This window comes from Pieris brassicae, chromosome 4 (genome assembly GCF_905147105.1).
Source record: "Pieris brassicae chromosome 4, ilPieBrab1.1, whole genome shotgun sequence".
Classification (NCBI taxonomy): Eukaryota; Metazoa; Arthropoda; class Insecta; order Lepidoptera; family Pieridae; genus Pieris; species Pieris brassicae.
In genome coordinates, this window is record NC_059668.1 from 6,812,452 (window position 1) to 6,833,968 (window position 21,517).

The 21,517-nt window shown below is 32.4% G+C and overlaps 1 protein-coding gene across 1 annotated transcript in view; it reads right to left on the reverse strand.

Annotated features, from left to right (window-relative positions):
* Positions 1-212: 212 nt before the first annotated feature.
* Positions 213-21,517, reverse strand: part of LOC123708339 — a 54,032-nt gene continuing 32,727 nt past the window's right edge. The window contains exon 5 of the mRNA XM_045659016.1: positions 213-266. Coding sequence (XP_045514972.1) covers positions 213-266 — 54 coding nt within the window. The remainder of the gene's footprint in view (positions 267-21,517) is intronic.

Here is a 21,517-nt window from a genome sequence, read left to right on the forward strand (position 1 = left end):
CTATGATTACTTCTAGGTAGAGCTTGTTTAATACAAAATAAGTAACGAAACCCTTCAACTTTAGTTTATATAATATATTGAAACTAATACAGATATCTAGTTTACATTAGATACTAAGCTGTATACATTAAATACTAAAAATTAGAATGATTTTATAATTTTGATAGATGTCAAACAACACAAACGTGTTCATAGATCACAAAGATGGCCCGTTAGCGCGGGGGCGATCCCAGACGAGCCTTTTTCGCTTGTTGACCCGACAATGTCTGACATGATATCGCATTAGGAAATGACAGATCCATTTGTAATAATTGTTCAATCGCTACTTATACGGTTAGTGTAGGTGTATATTTAAAAAAAAAACTTTTGTTCTTATGAACTCTCAATTAAAATTCTTGATTCAGTAAATGTTAGTTAAATGCAATTTATATCGGTAATACAAAAACAGATAATTCCAATTATTCAGCACATTTTTTGAAGTACTTGACTTGAATATAACATATATCTCATCAAGTAGATTAAACTTATTTTTGATATTTTGGCAAGAAAGGAAGTTGTAGTAATATAATATTAAACAGGATTCTTTCTTGAAGCATGTATTGTATTCATTATGATTATTAGTAAACTGTTAAATTACAACTATTTTCATACATAAATTTTTGACTGTTAAAATTGTATTTTACTTTGCTTCCTTTAGCGGTCAATCTCTACCGCATCTCATATCTACGGGATTTTTAATAAGCATATCCCAATCGTGAGCTTAAAAAATCAGATTTTGCGGAATAAAGGTACAATCGTTAACAACCTTATCGATAACCAAGTTTCGATCATTCGTATCGATACGCCGGCATTCGGCAGGTGGCTACGCACCTGTGGCCTGTCGATTGTTGCATTCCACGTGCAAGTGTCGGCCGATAACCGGCAGGATTCCTCTTCAAACATGCCTCCTTAGGTACTTAATGAGAACCCGCTCTGGCTGTGTAATCAGCAAATACAATTTTCTTATAGAACATTAATGCTATTCTAAGTAGAGTACATAAGTAGTGCAAAATTTAACAACGTTTCTGCAATACGAGTACATTTAAATATTTTATCTATCGATTGGCATGAACAAAAAACTTGGCCGGTGCTTATGACGTTTTTATGATTCTAAACGTTTTTTAACGTGTTTATTCCGATTCGCCATCGTAGCCAGAATTTATTAATAATGATAATAGTAGTATAGTTAGTGCTATAGCTTAACCCAAATTGGGGCTTGACCATATAAAAATGTAGTTTATTACAGATTAAAAATGGTAATTTTAGAATAAAGTACTATTCTTTTGTTTTATCAAGAAAGGAAACATGGGCTATGAGAAAATGAGGTGTTAATCATAGACTCGTTTGTTGAACTGCTTCGCCATGGTAACGGATGAACCAATCACTGCGTTGCATACTAATACTATGCAGTTCCGATGCTCGTCTAATTAATTCTATCAGTGCAACTACTAACTTATGATCATATCCTCTGATATTAACTCATGAAATATGAAATCGTTATAAGAACCAGTCAGCGTCAAAGTCACACATAAACACTGTTGGTAAACGTTCATTGTATGATTCTAATTCTAGTTCTATAATATTAACAAAGTCATTCTATATTAATTTAGGTAATATAAAGATAGGTTTCGAAAATGTGTGAACGTAAACTTTTAAAGTGCATTTGGTATTAAGAATTTTAAATAAAATCAGACGTCCTGTTAGCCATTGATATTTCTTTACGTGTAACATGTGTTATATCTAAATGACATCCTTAATTTATCCATTGATCCAAGGAGCGACAAGATAGATCTTAGTACTGGAATTTATCTCTACGTTATCTAAGTGGTATTTCCCGAACGTGGCGCAAGTTGTGCAGGCGCGGCGGTGGCTGCGGCACGCGGATAGGCTTGCCTGTTTGAGGTTCCCATGCGATAACCATTATCTCATACAAACACCTTGTTTCAAACACCGCCGAAGCACACTTCGCAGACAAGCGTCAGTTGAGACACAAAAATAAACCTTATCTCCTAGGTAATAAGAATGCAATTTAACGCAATCAAAACTGTCAATCTGTATTTTCTTGAACATGATACGATTTGCTGACACGCGACGAGATCCCTTATCTTCGGCTTCAAGTAAAAATGCACGTCATTGAGGTCTATACAAACAATGAATTTTACTTAAGAATTTTATATATTTATGTTGCAAAGATGTATACAAAAATATACGCGTCTGGGTATTGGGGGTTATGGGGGTTGTTAATGACAGTCAATTTCATTGTATGAAAAAAACAGCGGTAATTGTAGTGGACAATCTAGTCCAACCAGCTATATAGCAACCAGCGAAAAACTACTCATAAGAATGAAAACCATACTTTACAGTTGTAAAGATGTATACTTTTTAAAATTTAGATGTTAGCGTGCTCTGTAACTAACTGTCACGGTTGATAGAGGTGTTAAAAGTCATTGGATCAGTCATTACTGTTAGCGCCAGCTGACTTCGGGACCGTTTTATAATTGTAAAAGCGTGATAAATTCTTTCAATTGTATTTACTTGCATAAGTATGATGTAACATTAAATTTAGATTTAATTAAGAATTGTCTATTCGTGAACTTATACTACAAATAGCGTAAAACACTGTACAATGACATCAAGTATTATTTCACCTGCAGACAACATCTGCAAGGCCACGCAATAGGTCACAAGGCCGAAGAGACACGTGCCTCCAAGGACAAAGATATCACCTGCATAATTAAATGTGCAATTTACAAGCTATTTTCAGCATCGTTAAAATGCTACTTAAATACCACTTATATGCGTTGATAATGCTTCATATTTAATATAAAGGTAACATCTCGTGTTTAGTTAAAACAAAACGGTATGATTTAATATTTTATTCGACGTTATTAAAAATATATTATAAATAGCTCGAATAAATATCTAATTCCTAATAAGAATTTATTAATAGTACATTTTAAATAAATAATCCATAAAAAGGTGCTTAATAATTAGATATAAATATTACTATATAAATAAGGATGTTTAATTATTATAATACAGTTTTAACAGATTCATTTGTTACTAAAACTTTATTCGTAAACTGACGTTTTTATTGCTTTCTTTAGTTAAGAATAAACACAATTCTAACTTGCAGTTTTGCAATGACTTAAGCAATGTGGACTTTTAGAGTGTTCCGTCCATTAAGCGCTCAAAGGACAGAATTAGTTCAGACAATTCGCAACACGAGGGCTATATGCGCGGGAGTTCCTTTCTAAATCCGGTAACATCCGCGTCGCCGACTCTTTATACTTCTCTTTGCGATGGCGCTTCGTCTTGCTATTACTTTACTCTTTTAGGAAACTGTTTTACATGCTTTTAGTCTCCTGTGATCTGCATGTAGCTGAGTTCTTTGAAGATGTCATAAATATGTATAACTTTAGTCTGTTAAAAGCTTTGCTTAGCTATTCTTAAAGTAACCATATAAGGGTATTGTAATAAAAATGTTGATACAGTATACAGTAAATTTGGACATTACGGGCTGATAGTTTTAAGTGTCATTAGTATTTCGCTTTTTATGTTAATTTAAAATGTTTCGATTGCGTCAACCTTGAATTAATTAATTCAGATTCCCGAGATTTGTTAAATTAGAACATGATTTAGTCGTTCAGTCCTGTATTTGTAATTATGTCAAAATTCAGACATAGCTTGTAGGTCACGGGTGATCAAATTTAAATGTTTCGTCTGATTTAAATTTAGAAACATACATGTCTTTGACGAACGCATTCTTGGTTCAGCGTCCGCTGAACGATACTTGTTCGATATACTCGTCTAGAGTAAAATTTGCGACCATTCCAAAAATTGTATATACAGAAGTGATAGATACAAAATAATATTTAAATTCTAGAATTACTTTCTCTCTATGATCTACATATATTATTCATAGTTACTTGTTTAAACTATTCGAAATTTGTTCAAATTCGAAACGCCGTAAATGAATCCGAATTAGGGAATTCTCATGTGATACAAAATGGCGGTAAAAGATAAACCTTATCATACGTAATAATATTTTAAGAATATCATCGTTCAAATGTGCAATTAGTAAAGCAAAGCGAGTGTTTGCGTGTGACACGCCACAATTCAGCAATTGTCCAAATAAGTTCAATTCAAGTTCAAATTTTTCAGGATTTTAAGATTTGCTGTCCAGTAATGCAAGGGATACAAATATAAAACATATTGACAAGTGACAATTTTGTTTTCGTTAATTCGTCTTATCCTAATTGCGCATAGTTTCGGCCATTGCCAATGGTCATATAATTCGCTCGCTATTAGACGAATTCAGGGAATTCATGCTTAACTCTTTAAAGAAATTAGCTTAATCTCCTACTGTACAGATATTGTGAGTCGATTACTTACATATAACATTTTAGGAAATAATGACAACTGTTTGTTAATTTACTCTTTTTTTTTACATAGCATCCAGCTCATAAAATCAAATAAGTTCTCAAAACTTTTATTTAGAATATTCAATTTGAATATTTAACAATGAAAGCAAGATCCGTATCAGCTTAGTAACGACAATTTATTGAATATTTTTGTGGGCGGTGCATTAATAGTGAGGATAAAGGCAAGGATCCTCTGATGTCTAAATTATACGAAGGACAATAAATGTCCTCATTGCTTTATATTTTATTTGTAATAAAGAACGCGGAAAGTAGGGTGAAAATAAATATGTTTGTGCTATATCTGAGATTGGTGAAATCATTCTGTGGGTAATATTTCGATTAACAATTGTACTAAATAATAATGTTACCAACGCGCTCTTACTAATAAAGATGTTCGGGCATATTTTTAGCCAACATCATAAATTGATATAGGAGGTCTACATTTTACGTGTATTTTTTAGAACCCCAGACTTTATACTATTTCTATTACATCGAATTCAGATATTTACATGCGTTTCGGGTTTTAGATAACTGTAATACAATTTATGAAAACATCTTCCACCTTATCAATGAGGGTGTAAGAAGACATTGACTTTATTGAGCAGTAGTTACAATTTATTTCTGTCTATAAAATATCAAGCTGTTGTTTGTTTAAAGTTTAAGTTCAGGTTTTTTTTATCTATATTTATGTACTTAATTGACTTATGTTTTTTTGTTTCGTATATTTTGTTTAACAATGTAATCTGTTTTGTGTATTGCCTAAGTGATTTCTATTATAATACAGATATGTGTAGTGAGATTACTTAATAAAAATAAATTAACGTTATCATGATGTAACGCTGATGATTACCCCCATGTTTGGCTTCCTCTATGCGAGCTTTATAGAACAGTATAGTACCAATTAACTGTAAAATCAATGGAACATTAAAAAAATGGTTCTATCGGAACCTTGCAGACATATTTTACATTGAGAATGTGTCATAGTACTTGCGTAAATAAAACCTATAAAACACGAAGCCTAATCCTAAACAAATTTTACTATGGACAGTATACCATCGTCGCCAAAACAAAGACATACTATATAAGAGAATATGATTGAAATACATAAATAGTCGAGCTTAGTACAATACAGAGTTTTATACTAGAGAGAATTTATACTACCCGTAACAGACTATTTACGGATTTTTAATTGTTTTACATTTCATTTTATTTTACCAGAACGAGATTGGCCCGCGAACGACCCGTGATCGACCTTATAGTGTGTATCCAGCCTTTGTGTCTTGCTTTGGCTTACACCATACTTAACCGAAAGGTTCGGATATAGAAAATCTGTGATGTGTAATTGTTACTTCACGTGACACGCATCAACCTTTACTTTGTTTTCACTAGGTGTCATTTTTTTTAGTAAACTTTAGAAACTGTTTAAACATATATTGAACAGTATGCAATTGCGATTAAGATTTTGTGCTGCGCGATTCCAAGGTTGCCCTACGAATATTGAGGAAACTACATTGATATTGCATACAAAATAGTCGCTGTCAGTATTGCTATGGCTATTGGCTACAGAATATCAATGCTGGTACTTAACTTAGTTTATTGGATTATAAACTTTAATTTATTTATTATTAATTATTTACACCCTTGTTAAATATGAGTTACACATTAAAATCACAGTCTGTAAAATGAAGGCTGTTGTTGTAGAAAGTCTCATAATACTTGTTTTAAACGGAAATTGAACTATAAGGCTCCCACGTTTAAAATTATACTTTATTAAAAATATGTATAAAGAAAACTAGAGAAATAAAATACTATTTTATTATATATAAGGCTTTTTATAATGTCCAAGAACGATTGAACGAATGACGAAATTTTACTTTTCTAACAAAACAAGTTTTTTTTACAAATTAACTTGCAACATATTGTCCATTACATTTCTATATACGTGTATGTATCTGCAAAGGCAAGTCACAGTAAATAAAGACACTTACAATGAAGTAATACAAACATACATTTAAAGCAAACCGTTCCCATAAGACCGCCTACATTTGTAATCATTGTACGATTACGCCAGACTATTTAGCATTGTTCAATGTAATATGTCTTCTAAATCAGGCTTCTATCAGGCAGGGTCTATTGTGGAGGTGAGTTCACACGTATTCACTGAAGCTATCCCACGGACCGCGGCACTATAATGATTGTATTTTCTAATTTTTGATATGTTAATGTATGTTTCTAATGAAAGGCTTTTGAATTAAATCTGTAGCTGTAGAAGTTTTAAGACTTTATACATTCATTTAAAAGTTCTAAAACAACACGCATACTTAAACAAGAAAATATGACGTTACACACATACACATCAATTAAATTACAAATAAGTAAGAAAAAACATTGATATGTTCCTTGCTAAAGACGAGAATTCAAACAAGATCCAATTTGACGGTGATTTGACGGACAAGACGACATCCGGAGTACATAAAATCTGCTGATTATTTTTACATTAATAAACAATGTTATAGATTGCTAAAAAACAATGCCCCACTAGTATATATTACATTTCCCATTTCTTGAGTATTCTTATTGTTTGTTATCTCTCACAAAACAGTTTCAACATAAAATGATAATTTGACAGTTTTTGAAGTAAAGCTTCTTTATCGGTGTTGGAAAAAAATACCGTCACATTTTTCCGTTACGCGCCATCTTTATCTTGTCCCTAACACGGTGGATTCAAAAAGATTCGAAGCAATTAATAACAAAAATATATAATAACGATAACAATGATAGAAATAATTCTATTACAATTAATGAAATTCTGTAATAATCTTGGTAGTGATAAGGTAAAATGAAATAATTGTATGATTTGTATTCTTGTCAATGATAATAAAAGCCTTTTGTTAAACTTTATCTAATAAATATTTATTTAACCAATTTCTGTAAAGTTGCATATAGTAGATCGTTTTTCGAAAAATAAGTCATAAGTTCCTACGTGTACACTAGTATACGCAGACATTTTTATTTATTCTTTGTGGAGTCCAATCCTACTTGGATTCAATCCAATATTTCTCCTGTAGTCGAACTTCACGTACTATATTATATGTAATATTTAAACTTCATACTTACTTATGTCGCAGATAATTTGATCTTAACAATTAAGAAAATTAATGCGCTTATTTTGATTAACATACTAAGTTTTCATTAGAGCCATTTTAAACCTTTTGAATATGTTAAATGCTTTAGTTAAATTACAATGTGAAGAAAGCATGACGAGGTTAACTGTTCTCTTGTCCCTACATTGATCGTAGTATGATAAAATATAATTTATCGTAACTTTTGAGTTGAAAGTTACTTCAGTTTCAATAAAGTAAAAATTGAAATAATTGTAATTACATAATTTTGATTTGGTTATTCGAAGTTTTACGCTACGGTGTAAATAAAAAGATTGTAATTCTAATAATATTTAAATGTTACCGAGCCGTAATTTGCAGCCATGGATTAATTGGTAGTATAAAACCCGAAAGCTTTGAGTTTGGTTCTGGGGGAAACATTATAGTAACTTCTAGAACTAGAACTTGGCTATTGAGTAACGTACGCCACGGAAATGTATTTGCCCCATACCTATTGGAGAATACCGGACCACATTAGTTATATGAACTATAGTCGTCGAGTTTGTTATCGAACTATGTATATTTAAAAATGGAAAATAAATATAAAAACTACATCAAGAGAAAAATATGCTGTCGTTATATGTTTTTTGTATTGTGTTTAAATAGCCCTAAAATTACTGGTACCCCATTACACAATTAAACTCCGAATAATCAACATCATGAAACTAACAGAAAGCTCGCAAGTCAATTATAAAGCTCATTGACCATTTACAATATTCTACTTATACCCTTTAAAGTTCATCGAAGACACGTGATTGATAAACGGAAAACAGTAACTTAAATAGGTATTCAATATTTTTGTACAAAATTCACCGGGCTGATAATAATAATAATGTATTTATTTTCTCCCATATAACATTTGCAACAAACAATAAAACTACAGTTAAGAAGGTATTGGACTGGTCTCCACTACACAACAACTAGGTTTTCATTACACAAAAAAGTCATATTGAGTAGTAACAAAAATATATATATATATATATATATATATATATGTACAAACAAAACAAAACTGCCAACTAGTTAGAAGTTAGTAGAAGTAAAGTTGTACCGGTGTATGCGAGGGTGTGTTTGTCATAGAGAGAGAGAGAGTGTGTGTGAGTGAGTGTAAGTGATGCCAGGGGTTTGAGACAAAATCATTCGACAGACGTGACCCACTAACTCCGAATGAATTTGTATAGAAATGACATTAATTCACGTTTTGTCACGTGACCATTTTTAGACAAATTAGTTCGGCGTTAGTTGGTCAAGATGGTCTAAAACTGATTTTATCTCACACCCCAGGATTTGGTCGACAATTTTCCGTCTACAGATATTGTTTATCAATGACAATCGAGCATATACTCAATGAATAGCAACTCAACATTCCAATTATTATAAACAGTTCTATTGGGAACTCAAAAACACGAAGCAGGAAAATATTTCATCGATAGAATTTGATAGGTTACAATAATTTAAGAGAAAACTCTAGAAAATAACAAATTAACGCAAATTAATTTTTAATATTTGTTGTAAAAATATTTTAAGAATTTAGAGTTCCCTGTCTGCGGTGGACATAACATAGTGTTTCTTGTGGTGGTTGTGCGCACGCGTCGTTCATTCAGCACTTGCAGGACCGCATGCGCAGGTGGGCACAGTACATTGATATTCAATACATTTTCTCGTCATTACTAGTTTTTTAACAGTTTCCTGTCGCAGTATCGAGATGCGCAGGATTTTACTTTTTACACAGTACGCAATGCGGAATGTATAAGAAAGATTCCTGCTACAGCCCAAAATGTTATACGCAGGTGTCTACTCATATTCACTACGCATAACACTTGCGTTATATATATATATATATCATTTTGAAACTCTTGTGAACAAAAGATTTTATTTTTTAACGATAATTGAACAATTATGAAATACATTAATATAAGCGCCACTAAATGAGATATTTCTATAAAAGCTATGACTTACGTTAATGCATAAAAGTATAGTGAAAATTGGATACTTTGAAATCTTATTGATTTTATGTGGGACACAAATTTTCCGATTATTTTCCATAATAATTGATCAATTTAATTAACAGTAAGATGTTACAATAAAGACCTTTAATAGTACTTTATTATCATTAAATAAGATAAGTATTCCAAATCGTGCCGACTTAATTCTTCAGTTAAAATTTCTCTTTCTGTAAACACGATTCTTCTGTATTGTAAACGATGTCAAAAAACGGTGCTAGAAATCTGATAATTGTAAACCATCTTGGTAATAATCTATTTACTTTCTTTCGACGTCTCCCACGATTCAAAAGCTTTCACCTATAGAAATGGCAATAATCTGTTATGCATACATTGAACAAAAGATATCTATTGTACATGAATTAATATTGCCAATACACCTACACTATGACTAGTACTTTCCTTCTGTATTTGGCCAAAGATTATAAAGCTCAACGAATATTAGAGACACTCTGTAAATTAAATGTCTTGTTGTCTATGTTTTCAATGTCATGTAGCTTAATTCTATGTTATAGACGTCTGTAAGTAAAATATGTACTGTTATCAAATAATTGATAGCCCGTATGTCCTTATATCTTATCCGAAATATTTATGTAACCGCCATTGTAATTATCGTAAAACATGTTTGTATATTTAATTGCAAATTGTTAGTTTGTAGTTTAAAGCTTTAAAATTATATAAATAAATAATTTTATGAATTACATACAGCAAATAGAAAAAGAATGCTTTGTCTCGTTTTTTTTATTTGCAAAATAAGTCAAGAGTAACAAGGACAAAACATTAAGTTATAATAAAATAAAGGGAACATAATAAATTCTATTAACAAATTTGAGACGTCTTTAATTGTTAACGTTTTTGTATGGAACTTTGTATGCGATGTGGTCTTCTCAATATCCATTGCATCGCTGATGCAACCTTCAGATCGCACGGTTCAAAATCTCATTATTAAGATGGGCATCGCCATCAGTATTCCCATTGGAAGTTACAGGGTAAAGCTTCTATGACATGCGGTGTCCTAAGATAAGACGGACCTTATGATAATTGGTCCTACATAGTATTAACATAAATCCTAAAAGTAAATTGAAGGAAAGAATTTCCTTACCCCAATTAAAGCAATTGAATATGGTAATAATATGAATCACAAACCGTTCGTTTCAAAGGTAATTTATACGGCAATTTTCCATGAAAAACATGCGGCATAATATGCCTGCAAACGTTATGCAATACTTAGACTTGGGCTATATTTTGCTGCATTGCTTGACGATGCATTTATAAATAATTGTGGAAAATGTCGACTTTATTTTCGTACTTTTGAGTGATGAATCTTATGGATAAAATTACAAACATCTCTCAAATGGTAATGAGTTATAATATGTGGAGTGATCTAGTTATACCAATGGAGTCTACCGATTCAGGTCTCAGCGTCTTTAAATCTTAAGGTAATTATAAATAGTCGCCTATGAAGTTCTAATACCTATACCACAAAGTTGGGTGGCTTACCCAAGGCCTATTAAAATGAACCCAAACTACGACTGAGATTTGGTACGTTTGAAGGGGAAAGTCAATGGTCTTGTCTCCATATTTATATCTACAAATGTTATCTGCACTGTCGCCTCATCGCTCTTCGCTATTCCAAATTCTAATAAGTATTTATATGGATACAATTTAAGTGTAGGTATTAAAATGAATTACAAAATTAAATGTAAAATAAACATGCCAGGCTCTTTAGAAAAAATGTATTGTATTGTTTGTGTTAAAACGCAATGATTTTTTTAGGATATTCACATTTTTGGGTCACAATTTCGACATTAATGTTCATAACTAAATTCTAAGCTTATCGACCGCAAGGCGTTGACCGTCGAACACGCAGGTCATATTTAGACCTATAGAAATATATTCTCTAAACCACTTGCGTCTGAACATGCAAACTATTATTTCGCGTCGCGATACCCGTAATGTGAACTTTCAAGGCGTGATTAGCGTACACAAGTATACAGTTTGTTACTATATACCATAATGTAAAACAACCCATAAACTGTTAAAACACTGCATACGCTACGATAAATAATATAGTGTAACATCTTCCTTTAATAAGTTCTATGTACTACTAATTAATTAACTCTTATGAAAAAGTTGTATATTATACTTTTATGCGTTATTGTAACCTAAACACGTCACAGGAATATTTAAATTCGTACCTAATCAAATAAACTAAAGAATATTTTATTTATTTATTTCTAAATATACGGCTCTCTCTGAAAAGGGTAGGAAGAGACACGGATCTCCTGGTACGAACCTGACATATCTGTCTCTCTTTACTCACTTTCATGACATTAACCATGCGTGCTCGTATATGTGTGGTGGAAGCCTGTCCCTTTAACTAGCACGTCTTGGATTTGGTCCAGGTACATACAACAAACCTGCCCGATCCAATCTGACCATACACGGCTGCCTTGTACTCGAAAGCCGCTTCTCATTCATCCACCCTAAGTATTCTGGAACTGAGACTCCAGGATATTGGACGTCAAACATTTGTTAAATTAATGTCATCACTTGCTTTATATAATTTATAACAATTAAAAAACTTGTATTGTAACAATTAAAAATTTGGATCTTTTGTCCATGTCATATGTTACAAAGGAACGAAGAAGATATCAAATAGCCACTTCTTCCTTGCGCCTATATCCTTCTGTTTAACATTATTGTATAGCTTATAAGCTCATCCAAAACACAAACGCCATTTTGAATTAAAATAAACGCATAAGTATCACTTTTTATATCTTAGTCCTGTTTTATACTACATATTAATATAAATGTTGCTTATAATATTTACTGTAACTAGACGCAGCGATTTTTAAACAAAAATTCTGTAGACAGTGATTTAAATATTTCCACGCTAGCGATATTCAGTTCCCCTATAAGTGTGTAGTATCGGATTGCAATAAATTCGGAGGGGAGAGGGCTTGACGCGACTTCTTCCGCTTTTGTCAGGTTTCCGGTTGATCAACCACACATATTTTGTACAACAATATTTGTTGTTCAATTAGATTAAACAAGATATATTATTGACGATTTTCAAAATGTTTCTCTGAAAATACAAAGATTTGTTTTTTTACACGCCTTTATTATACCAATTATTGTTTAACTATGACAATTATTCTTAATGTTCACTAATATCGTCTCCGATTTATATCCTTTAGTTTATCTATCTACAAGTTCTTTATAACAATAAAATGAACAAAATATTCTAAAGGTCAAGCGCCATTCCATCGCGCGTCACTCTGTTGCATCCCTTACCAACTTCCACAGACAATTTATAAAGAACGAAGCGCGCCAAATTCAAATTAATGAAATGTAATGTACATTACATTACATACAATTATAGATTAGAAATTGTAGTAGTTGGCTACATTTTTGCAATGGTTATAATTTTTATCCGTCACTATTAAAAAGTATATTAAATTAACAATTAACTTATTGGACGCGCCGTAATTTATTGATGCATTAACCGCGAACATCAAAGACTGGATGTATCGGCAATGAATAAAATATATATGACAAAACATACTTATACCGTCGTTACTTAGAGCAAAATACATATAGATAAAAGGTCTTCACATGCACAACGAATTAAATTTACTGTATTTATTTTTATGTTTTGAGTAACAAACTTAAGAGATTAATCAACCCATAATTGTTGTCCTATCAATTTTGTAGGGCATTATCACAAGTAGTGGAGGCTTAAAACGTTTGCTAAGACTTTAGATGTCAGCCAAGTCGGCGCCAGGCGGCCGTCTGCGGTGTAATGTGTCGTCTAGAAAAATAGATTTATTGAACTATATAGGTTAAACACCACGCATAATGAATCGGACTTCTAGAATCATATATCAAATTTGTTTTTTTACACGAGTTGCGAACTGTGAAAATCTTAAATAATCAAGGTTAATTATCATTATATATTTTTAATGTCTTGTTCTTTTTAGGTTTTTGTTCAGCGCTTCACTTACTTTTTAATGCAGTGAGATACTTGCTATGTTCAGTCTGATTGTTGGCATTTTATGTTATACTAGCTGCCTACCTTTTTAGTACATACTAACATGGAGCATTTTGCTATGTTATCCCAGAGACTGTTCGGTTTTCCAGAATGAAAACTTTTCAGGTTTTTCTGTGATTTTTTTCTATATATATCCTTCAAGTCAAGTCATAAGTTTTAATTAACAAATAAAACATAGGCATTGATCGTCGGTAATTTTGAGGGGACAAAATTAAGGGTTGTATGTATTTTTGTATGCTGTATCATAAAAAAAATCTAAAAATCAAGTTTTTGGGTCAGACCACCATTACCATTTAGGGTGATGAGAAGTAGATGTTGTCCGATTCGCAAACCTAACCGATATGATATCGGTCAAGCAATTTTAGGAGCAGTTTAATTACAAACACCGCGACACGAGAATTGTATATATAAGATATTTATAAAAACATACTGAAGCCAACCATTGGGACAACTTTATCGATCATTGTATAATTTTAAAAATAACAGAAAAAAGTATTTGCACAAAATAACGAAATAAATAGTGCCCTAATTATTTTTAAAAGCTTTTGTAAACATTCATGCTTGGTAGCGATTAACTGTAATTGCTCGTGTCCCATTCAAATTTGACATTCCCTATTCCTTTATTCCGATCCTGAATAGTTTTTAAAGTGGTCATTACATGGATTACCCTACAATTAAATACATTTTACTTAACTAGGACTATAATGGAGTTATTTTACTGTGTAATTGGATGAGATCATTCAAGTTTAACTTTATACGAAGCTTTACATAGCTTTGCTTTCCTGACGTATATTTTTTTTAATTACAAATTTAGCCGAAAAAAAAAAGTTAAATAATATTATAACAGACGCTAGTGCTTAATTATTTATTTATGTATTTCTCAATTATCTAGCTATCCGGCCGAAATATTTTAAATTCATATTGAAACATAAATTAATTCCTTACGGAAAATTTAAAAATATATCAAGCGATTTTTCATTTATTTGAAGTCACTAAACGGTACCGTTTACTACAGTAATTGAATGTTGTATTGTAATTGCGTAAAGAATTGGTTATATTTCAAGTCATTGCAGTACTGAATACTGACACTATAACCATTATTCAGGAAGAATCTTATAAAAAAAAACCTCGCCTGTCTGTTGACTTAAAATACTGTTCCCTGGCTATCGACTACCATATAAATTAACTTAATGTTCAACATATTCAACGGCAATCACTTTCTTCCAGAATGTTTTGATATCATATGTCCTATTTCTACTATTCATTACTTCCGCTCTACTAATGCTGTATCATGGGATTTATTCAATGCCAAACACATTTATTCGCCTACAATAAATTACCTTAACCCCAATTTGCTTTATGAACCTAAAAATATTATAGTAGACTCATATACAAAGTGACGTACAAAGTAACGTAACGGAGTATAGCAAAATTGAGAGAATACTCGGAGCAATCAAATGTAGAATTTGATTACTGGCAAAATTATAGTCATTTAGGAATGAACAAAAGACTGGTAGCCTTAACACGAACTCATTAATTGCGATATCTGTAAAGCACGTCGAGTTATTAAACTAATGTAATAGATTCGCTTTTATATCCATTAAAGATTTTAATTGAAAATTATGAATGAATTTGACGCAGAAATGTTCTTGCCACATAACGAAACTTTTCAACTCTATGTTATAAGATCGGATCGGCCAAAAATCAATAAACAAGTAATACCGAGTGTGTAGTTCCGAAGTATACGAACTAAATAATAATGTCAAATCACTGTAGAGGCGCCGGCCGTCAGCAACACCTTGCAAATTGCCAGTAGTAGTAACACATGTCTTAGAAAAAATATATTAACACCCGGCTAATGCTCCAGATTGATACACCCTTACGCCTAAAAGCGTTTAACGTTCCCTAAAGGCAAAGTCCCTCGGGATCATATCACAAACTTTAACTTTGTGTCTCATAGTTTATATGGTATTTAGTAACAAATACTAGATGTGTTCTGCCGCGGTCCTAACGTGATGTATGTACGTGAGCTTTAATAAATTAACTGCAATGTCAGTTTTCAGTCTCATTGACTAACTCACTTTTCAAATTATTGATGATTAATTATGATTTTAAAAATAATTAAAAATATTATACAAACCCTGTCCCGATAAAAACGAACGTTGGTATAAAGCAAGCATATTCATAAAAAAAATACATCAGCGTGATTGTGCTAAATCACTTAAATATCTAATAATAAACAATGTACTATTTGTACTATAGTACAAATTCTATTTGGAAAACAGACAATATTATTAATACAAAGAAGTCGAGTCGAGTGCAGATTAAGTAATGAAGAATGTTTCTATTATATTATTTTCTCTTCCTCAATCTCTTTTGAAACTAGTACTGTAGTATAATTAATGAAATTTTAATAAATTTTTCTATCGAGGTTATAATATTGTAGCAACAAATATCTAAATGAAATTTTATATGTATGTTCATAAGTAAAGCCTGATCAATAGTTCAGTTTACAATTTGTTTCCATTTGTAATAAGGTCAATGCTTCAGTATTCCATTTTTTTATAGAACAGGCCGGAGCAAACGAGTAAACGGGCAGGAGGCTCACCTGTTGTAAGTTGATACTGCCGCCCATGGACACTCTAAATGCCAGAGAGCTTGCGAGTGCGTTGCCGGCTTTTTAAGCATTGGTACGCTATTTTCTTGTAGGACCCTAAGTCGAATTTGTTCGGAAAAACTTCAGTGGGCAGCTGGTTCCACATAGCGGTGGGGCGTGGCAAAATCTGCCTTGAAAAACGCTCAGTTATGGAACGGCGAACGTCGAGAAGATACAGATGGAATCTCAATTTAATTTTACAATTATTTATATAATTTTAAGTAGTTATTTAGGTGTGTTAATTAAATATTCGTTATGCCTTATTTGTTGTTTACTTTAAAACGTAACCCTATCTAAAAACCCTTTGTTGTATATATTATTACCTTAATTTATCCTAAATTAAAACTCAGATGGACTCTTCCGAAATTGTACCAAGAAATAATATCCGGGTGTTAAATTTCATTTATCAATAGTTATAGACACCTTACCGGCCTTGCCTGCAAACAGATGTTTATCAAACTGGGCCGAGCACAAAGTGAATAATTGATTTGAAATACAATGTAGTTACTCATATTTAAAAGCATGAATACACGTCCAAATTTTGATGTATATGATGGACACGACATCTTTGGAACGCACATTGGACATATATATTTGAATAATGTATGAAGAAGCGCGAACTATTATAACAAATATGGCAGAATTTCGTCGTAAGTCAAGCTCAATAGGCTTTGTTTATCTTATAAATAACGTTTTCTTTATGGGCTGGGTCTCAGATTTCTGAATCTGTTTCATTGTCAATATTATAGGCAAGTACAACTTTTTGTGTCTAAGGTCGGTTTTGCCTTAACACTTAGAAATTAAGTTCATTAGTGCACGACTGGAGATCAAACCTACGACCTCAGGGACGAGAGTCGCACGCTGAAGCCACTAGGCCAATACTCAACAACAAACTGCTCCTCTTTCTTAATAAATATTAATGGAATTTCTCCTCATCCTCATGTATTAAATGCATTTTCGTATTTTAAATATAAATCTAGATCGTTAATAATATGTACTATATTTTCAAGGGAAGTTAAAATTATTATTCAATATGGGTGCGAGGTATACAAGCACAATATCCGATAAACATCATAAATAGATCAGCAGATACCTCTATCGTATTACATAATTTGCTTTTCTCGGTTACGATAAAATAGATAAGCGAGATAAGCCAGTTTCGCTAGGAACCCCGGACAATAGGATTACAAGGCGAATACAATGGATCATTGCAGTAAGGCGCTAAGTGTTATTTTAAACCTCGAACTATCGTAATAAGATTACATACTGTTCGAGCTCTTATCGCTAATCTGTGTTATTAGAGACGTTTTGGTGTTGACAATTGAAATTGACAGATAAGCTAACGTTCTGTGGAGCGGGACATGCAGAATCTATGTATCTATGTATTAAGTACCTGTAAATATATTCAAATGTGTACTTAGTGTTGTCGCTTCACTAGTGGAAATATACTTGTGTGGACTCATTTTATTATGCAATTATATCAATAAATAAGTTCATAAATATATTAATAATAATATTGAATTATCTTATTGTACTATTGAAAAATAAAAATTGCCTTTTTATAAATATAACCTAGAGTTCATATAGTTGAAATAAACAAATGAATTCCGGTAAAAAATCTGCATTCAATTGTTAACAGTGCAATGCGGAATGAAAAACAAAAGTAGTTAAAAACGACTGTTTCTGAAAATACATGTTTCAAAGAAACAGCTGTTCTGTGACCTGTATGTTACTGAAGTGGTGTCCGAGCTTCAAAGATTCACACTTAAGAGTACACCAGATGTTACAGAATAATAAATAACACGGAATTTTTAATCACGAGATTTTAATGATTTATTCGGTATATTTAATCTTTTGTGAAACTAATAACTATGTCTTATTAATTATTATTAAGTGATTTGTAAGACTTTGCATGTATGGTTAGACAGTAAAAGATATTTATGAATATACAGAAATATCTATAATATATAGAAGTATAGTAAAACATTGCATTAGGAGTGGAAAGCTAGTGGTTGCCTGGAAAGATCGCGCGAATGCGATAAGGCCACCCTAGTTAGGTTAGGTTAGTTGCCCTCCTTTAAATTTAAATATGTCAATAGTATTATGTTTTTGCAACGAAGCATAAATAAATATATAAATGCAACTCTCCAATTTGCTATCTTCAAGTGAACAGTTTCTTACGGGGATATCCTAGCCTGTATCATACCGACATTGATTTTTGTCTTTGACTTTGATTAGCACTGCTTGACCGAAGATATAAAAATCAACAAACTGTACTGGAGTCAATCCATAAACAGCATACGTATATAATACTTTTACATAAAACGGAAGTGGGTTTGACAAAAGAAATTGGGCTCGTGCTTTTTGTCGTTTAAATTAAACACGAAGGGCTTCAATGACAGCTGTATGAAAGCTGCTGAAAATTATTTACGCGCAATTGAACTATAATTATTTTCATTTGGGTACGGGGGTGAACGTCCTACTGGCATTCCTTCAGTTCATGCTAAAGTAGAAACATAAAAAAATTCTTTGGTCCTTATGTCACACTCTAAGCTTCTTTAATTTGAGAAGAATATTTACTTATATTATGCTTTAAAATACATTTTTAATTACCAGCCACTTTGGCTAGAAGTCTTTTACTGTCCACTTCACTAGGCATTTTCTTCTGTGAAATCTTCCAGATAGATAAGATACGGCCTTCTTCTATTTAAAAAGAGAGCTCACTCATCCCAGAAAGGCGGGCAACGCACCGTGTAAAATTGATGTCCGTTGACTGCTGTAACTGGCTTATGGCTGTCCTCTCGGCTTGTTTCTCATACTATACACTATATAAAATCATTTACAACATTACATATATGTACAATAATAAATTGGACTTATGATATTTCTTCTTCCTCTGATCGCTTACTTGCTGAGAGTGGTGATGCTCCCGACCTCGTTAAGGATTACTGAATTGCTACAACCATCTCTGACGATGTCCAGCTTGGTCAATGGCGTTAGAGACCTAGGCCAGGTTTTTTAATACCTGGTGAGTCCATTGCGTTGGATCTTCCCCTCCATTTTCCCGGCTATTATAAGTTTTTTAAGGTTCTCATAAGGTATCCGGGCATTTCCTGTTTCTTAAAGAGTTAGATATTGGTCCTATGGGCTATGATACCCACAGATGCTGGCGCAGCATCTGTCGCCAGCACCACATTATGACGTCGATGTGGAGTCTATGAGCCATTTTTATTGTTTATGATACGGCATCATATCGGTAAATGGGAAAGACAAGTGTTTGAGAACCGTCATGGCCGACTTTCCCATTCCAATGCACCGTCTAATTTCCCCTTCCGTGTCTCCTGTATTGAATATATTTGACCTTAAATATAGTAGTCATATTGACTCAGGATGATTTTGATTTTGGTGGGTTCATGATAATTTCTCATTTCCCGGATCGAGACGGTTTAGCAGCTCTATCATTTCAGCTTATGTACTAGCAAACATGGTATTTTTAGGCATACAACGGTGATTTTCCACCTTTCCAACCCTCCAGTGTCCTGCACATTATATTTTCACCATATGTGTTAAATAGTATTGGCGATGTGATACATCCCTGTCTGATAATACTTTACTTGATGAAAAAGGGATCTATATTTATTTAGTTTAAAATATGTACCTATATACCTAATTAGAAAAAAGTCTATTCACAACTTGTCAAGTTTCTAGAACAGTGTTCATAAATCGTCGGCTTTATTTAATTTCCTCTTCTTAGCTATTTTAATAGGAGCCATTTGATTCTACACAGCATTTACCTACATACCCTATGCTCATATAATTTGTATATACAATAAAATAATTGCGGGTCGATTTTATAACATACAATAAATGTATGTTTATATTTATCTTCATTTGGTTTTAGTTTTCACATCGCGTTGTTTCACTTATTTTGGTACCAATAGTACGTATTTCATAATAATCTCTGCTATATTATCTTTATTGTAGTAATCGTTCGTTCAGTAATCGTTCAGGTATGTTTTCGTTTAGAAGAGTTAATATTTTTAATAATTGTATACATCTTCTTCTTCAGTCGCCCTCTTAATTTTTGAAGGTTATGTTAGTGGTACCATTCTCGCCTGTCTTCGGTAAGCCTTTGCGACTGGGTAAGGCCTGTAAGGGCCTATACTTGATCGATTCAAGGAGTAGGGAATAGGTCTCGAGCGACTGGAAGAGTTTTTCTAAACTTTCTGGATCTCAGTGTTGATGTCAAAAAACTCAGGATGCGTAACAAACCTATTTTTTACCTGTGTTAGTACGTAGACACGTTTGTTTCATTTGTATACATATTTAGGTTTAATTGAATTGTTTTTCTAGTCTGAAATGTCGGTTAGAAAACAATTAAAAACTTTGAAACGATACATTTTGAAAGAAGTGTTCGTACCCTCATCACTAAAAATAATACTTTTTTATCAAAACTATTTTAATTTTTTCCAAATATAACGTCGCACGTGCAACGCGTGCATAATTTCCGTAACCTATTTATGTTTTTTTTTTTGTCTATTAATATATGTAATATTTTACAACAATATAATTCAATACTTGATGACGTAAAATACTAAAAAAAATACCCTTATAAATAATATATATATTTATCTATTTAACAAATTACTATCACCATGACTATAATTTTGCATGAACGTGTTATAGTGATATAAAGCAAAGTTAAATAATAAAAAAACAAACATAACTTTATTACCTATATATTAAGTTTTTACAAAACCAAATGCATTATCAATCAGACCCACAAGTTTCCTTTAAATAGCGTCTAATTGTATACATCCTCATTCATTCAACCTTATTAATATAATTCAAATGTATCCGCTATACATAGGGTTTCACTTTTCCTTTAAATAAACTGAGAATTCGTTTGCTGCACGACAGAATAAATACTTATACATGTGTCGAGTGCCATTTAGCATAGGACATATTGGCGTAGGCGGAAATTACCTATTACATTAGATGACACTAACAGCTGGCGCATGAGCAGCTGCCAGCCGAATTTCTCCAAGATCGCGAAACCCGCCTTCCGTTTCCGGCTGATTGTGGCTTTTTACTTAAGGGTACATTTCAATTGGTATTTTCAACCCCGAGAATGCAGACTTTTGTTCTACGTTCCACAGCCTTTCAATCGACGTTTGTTT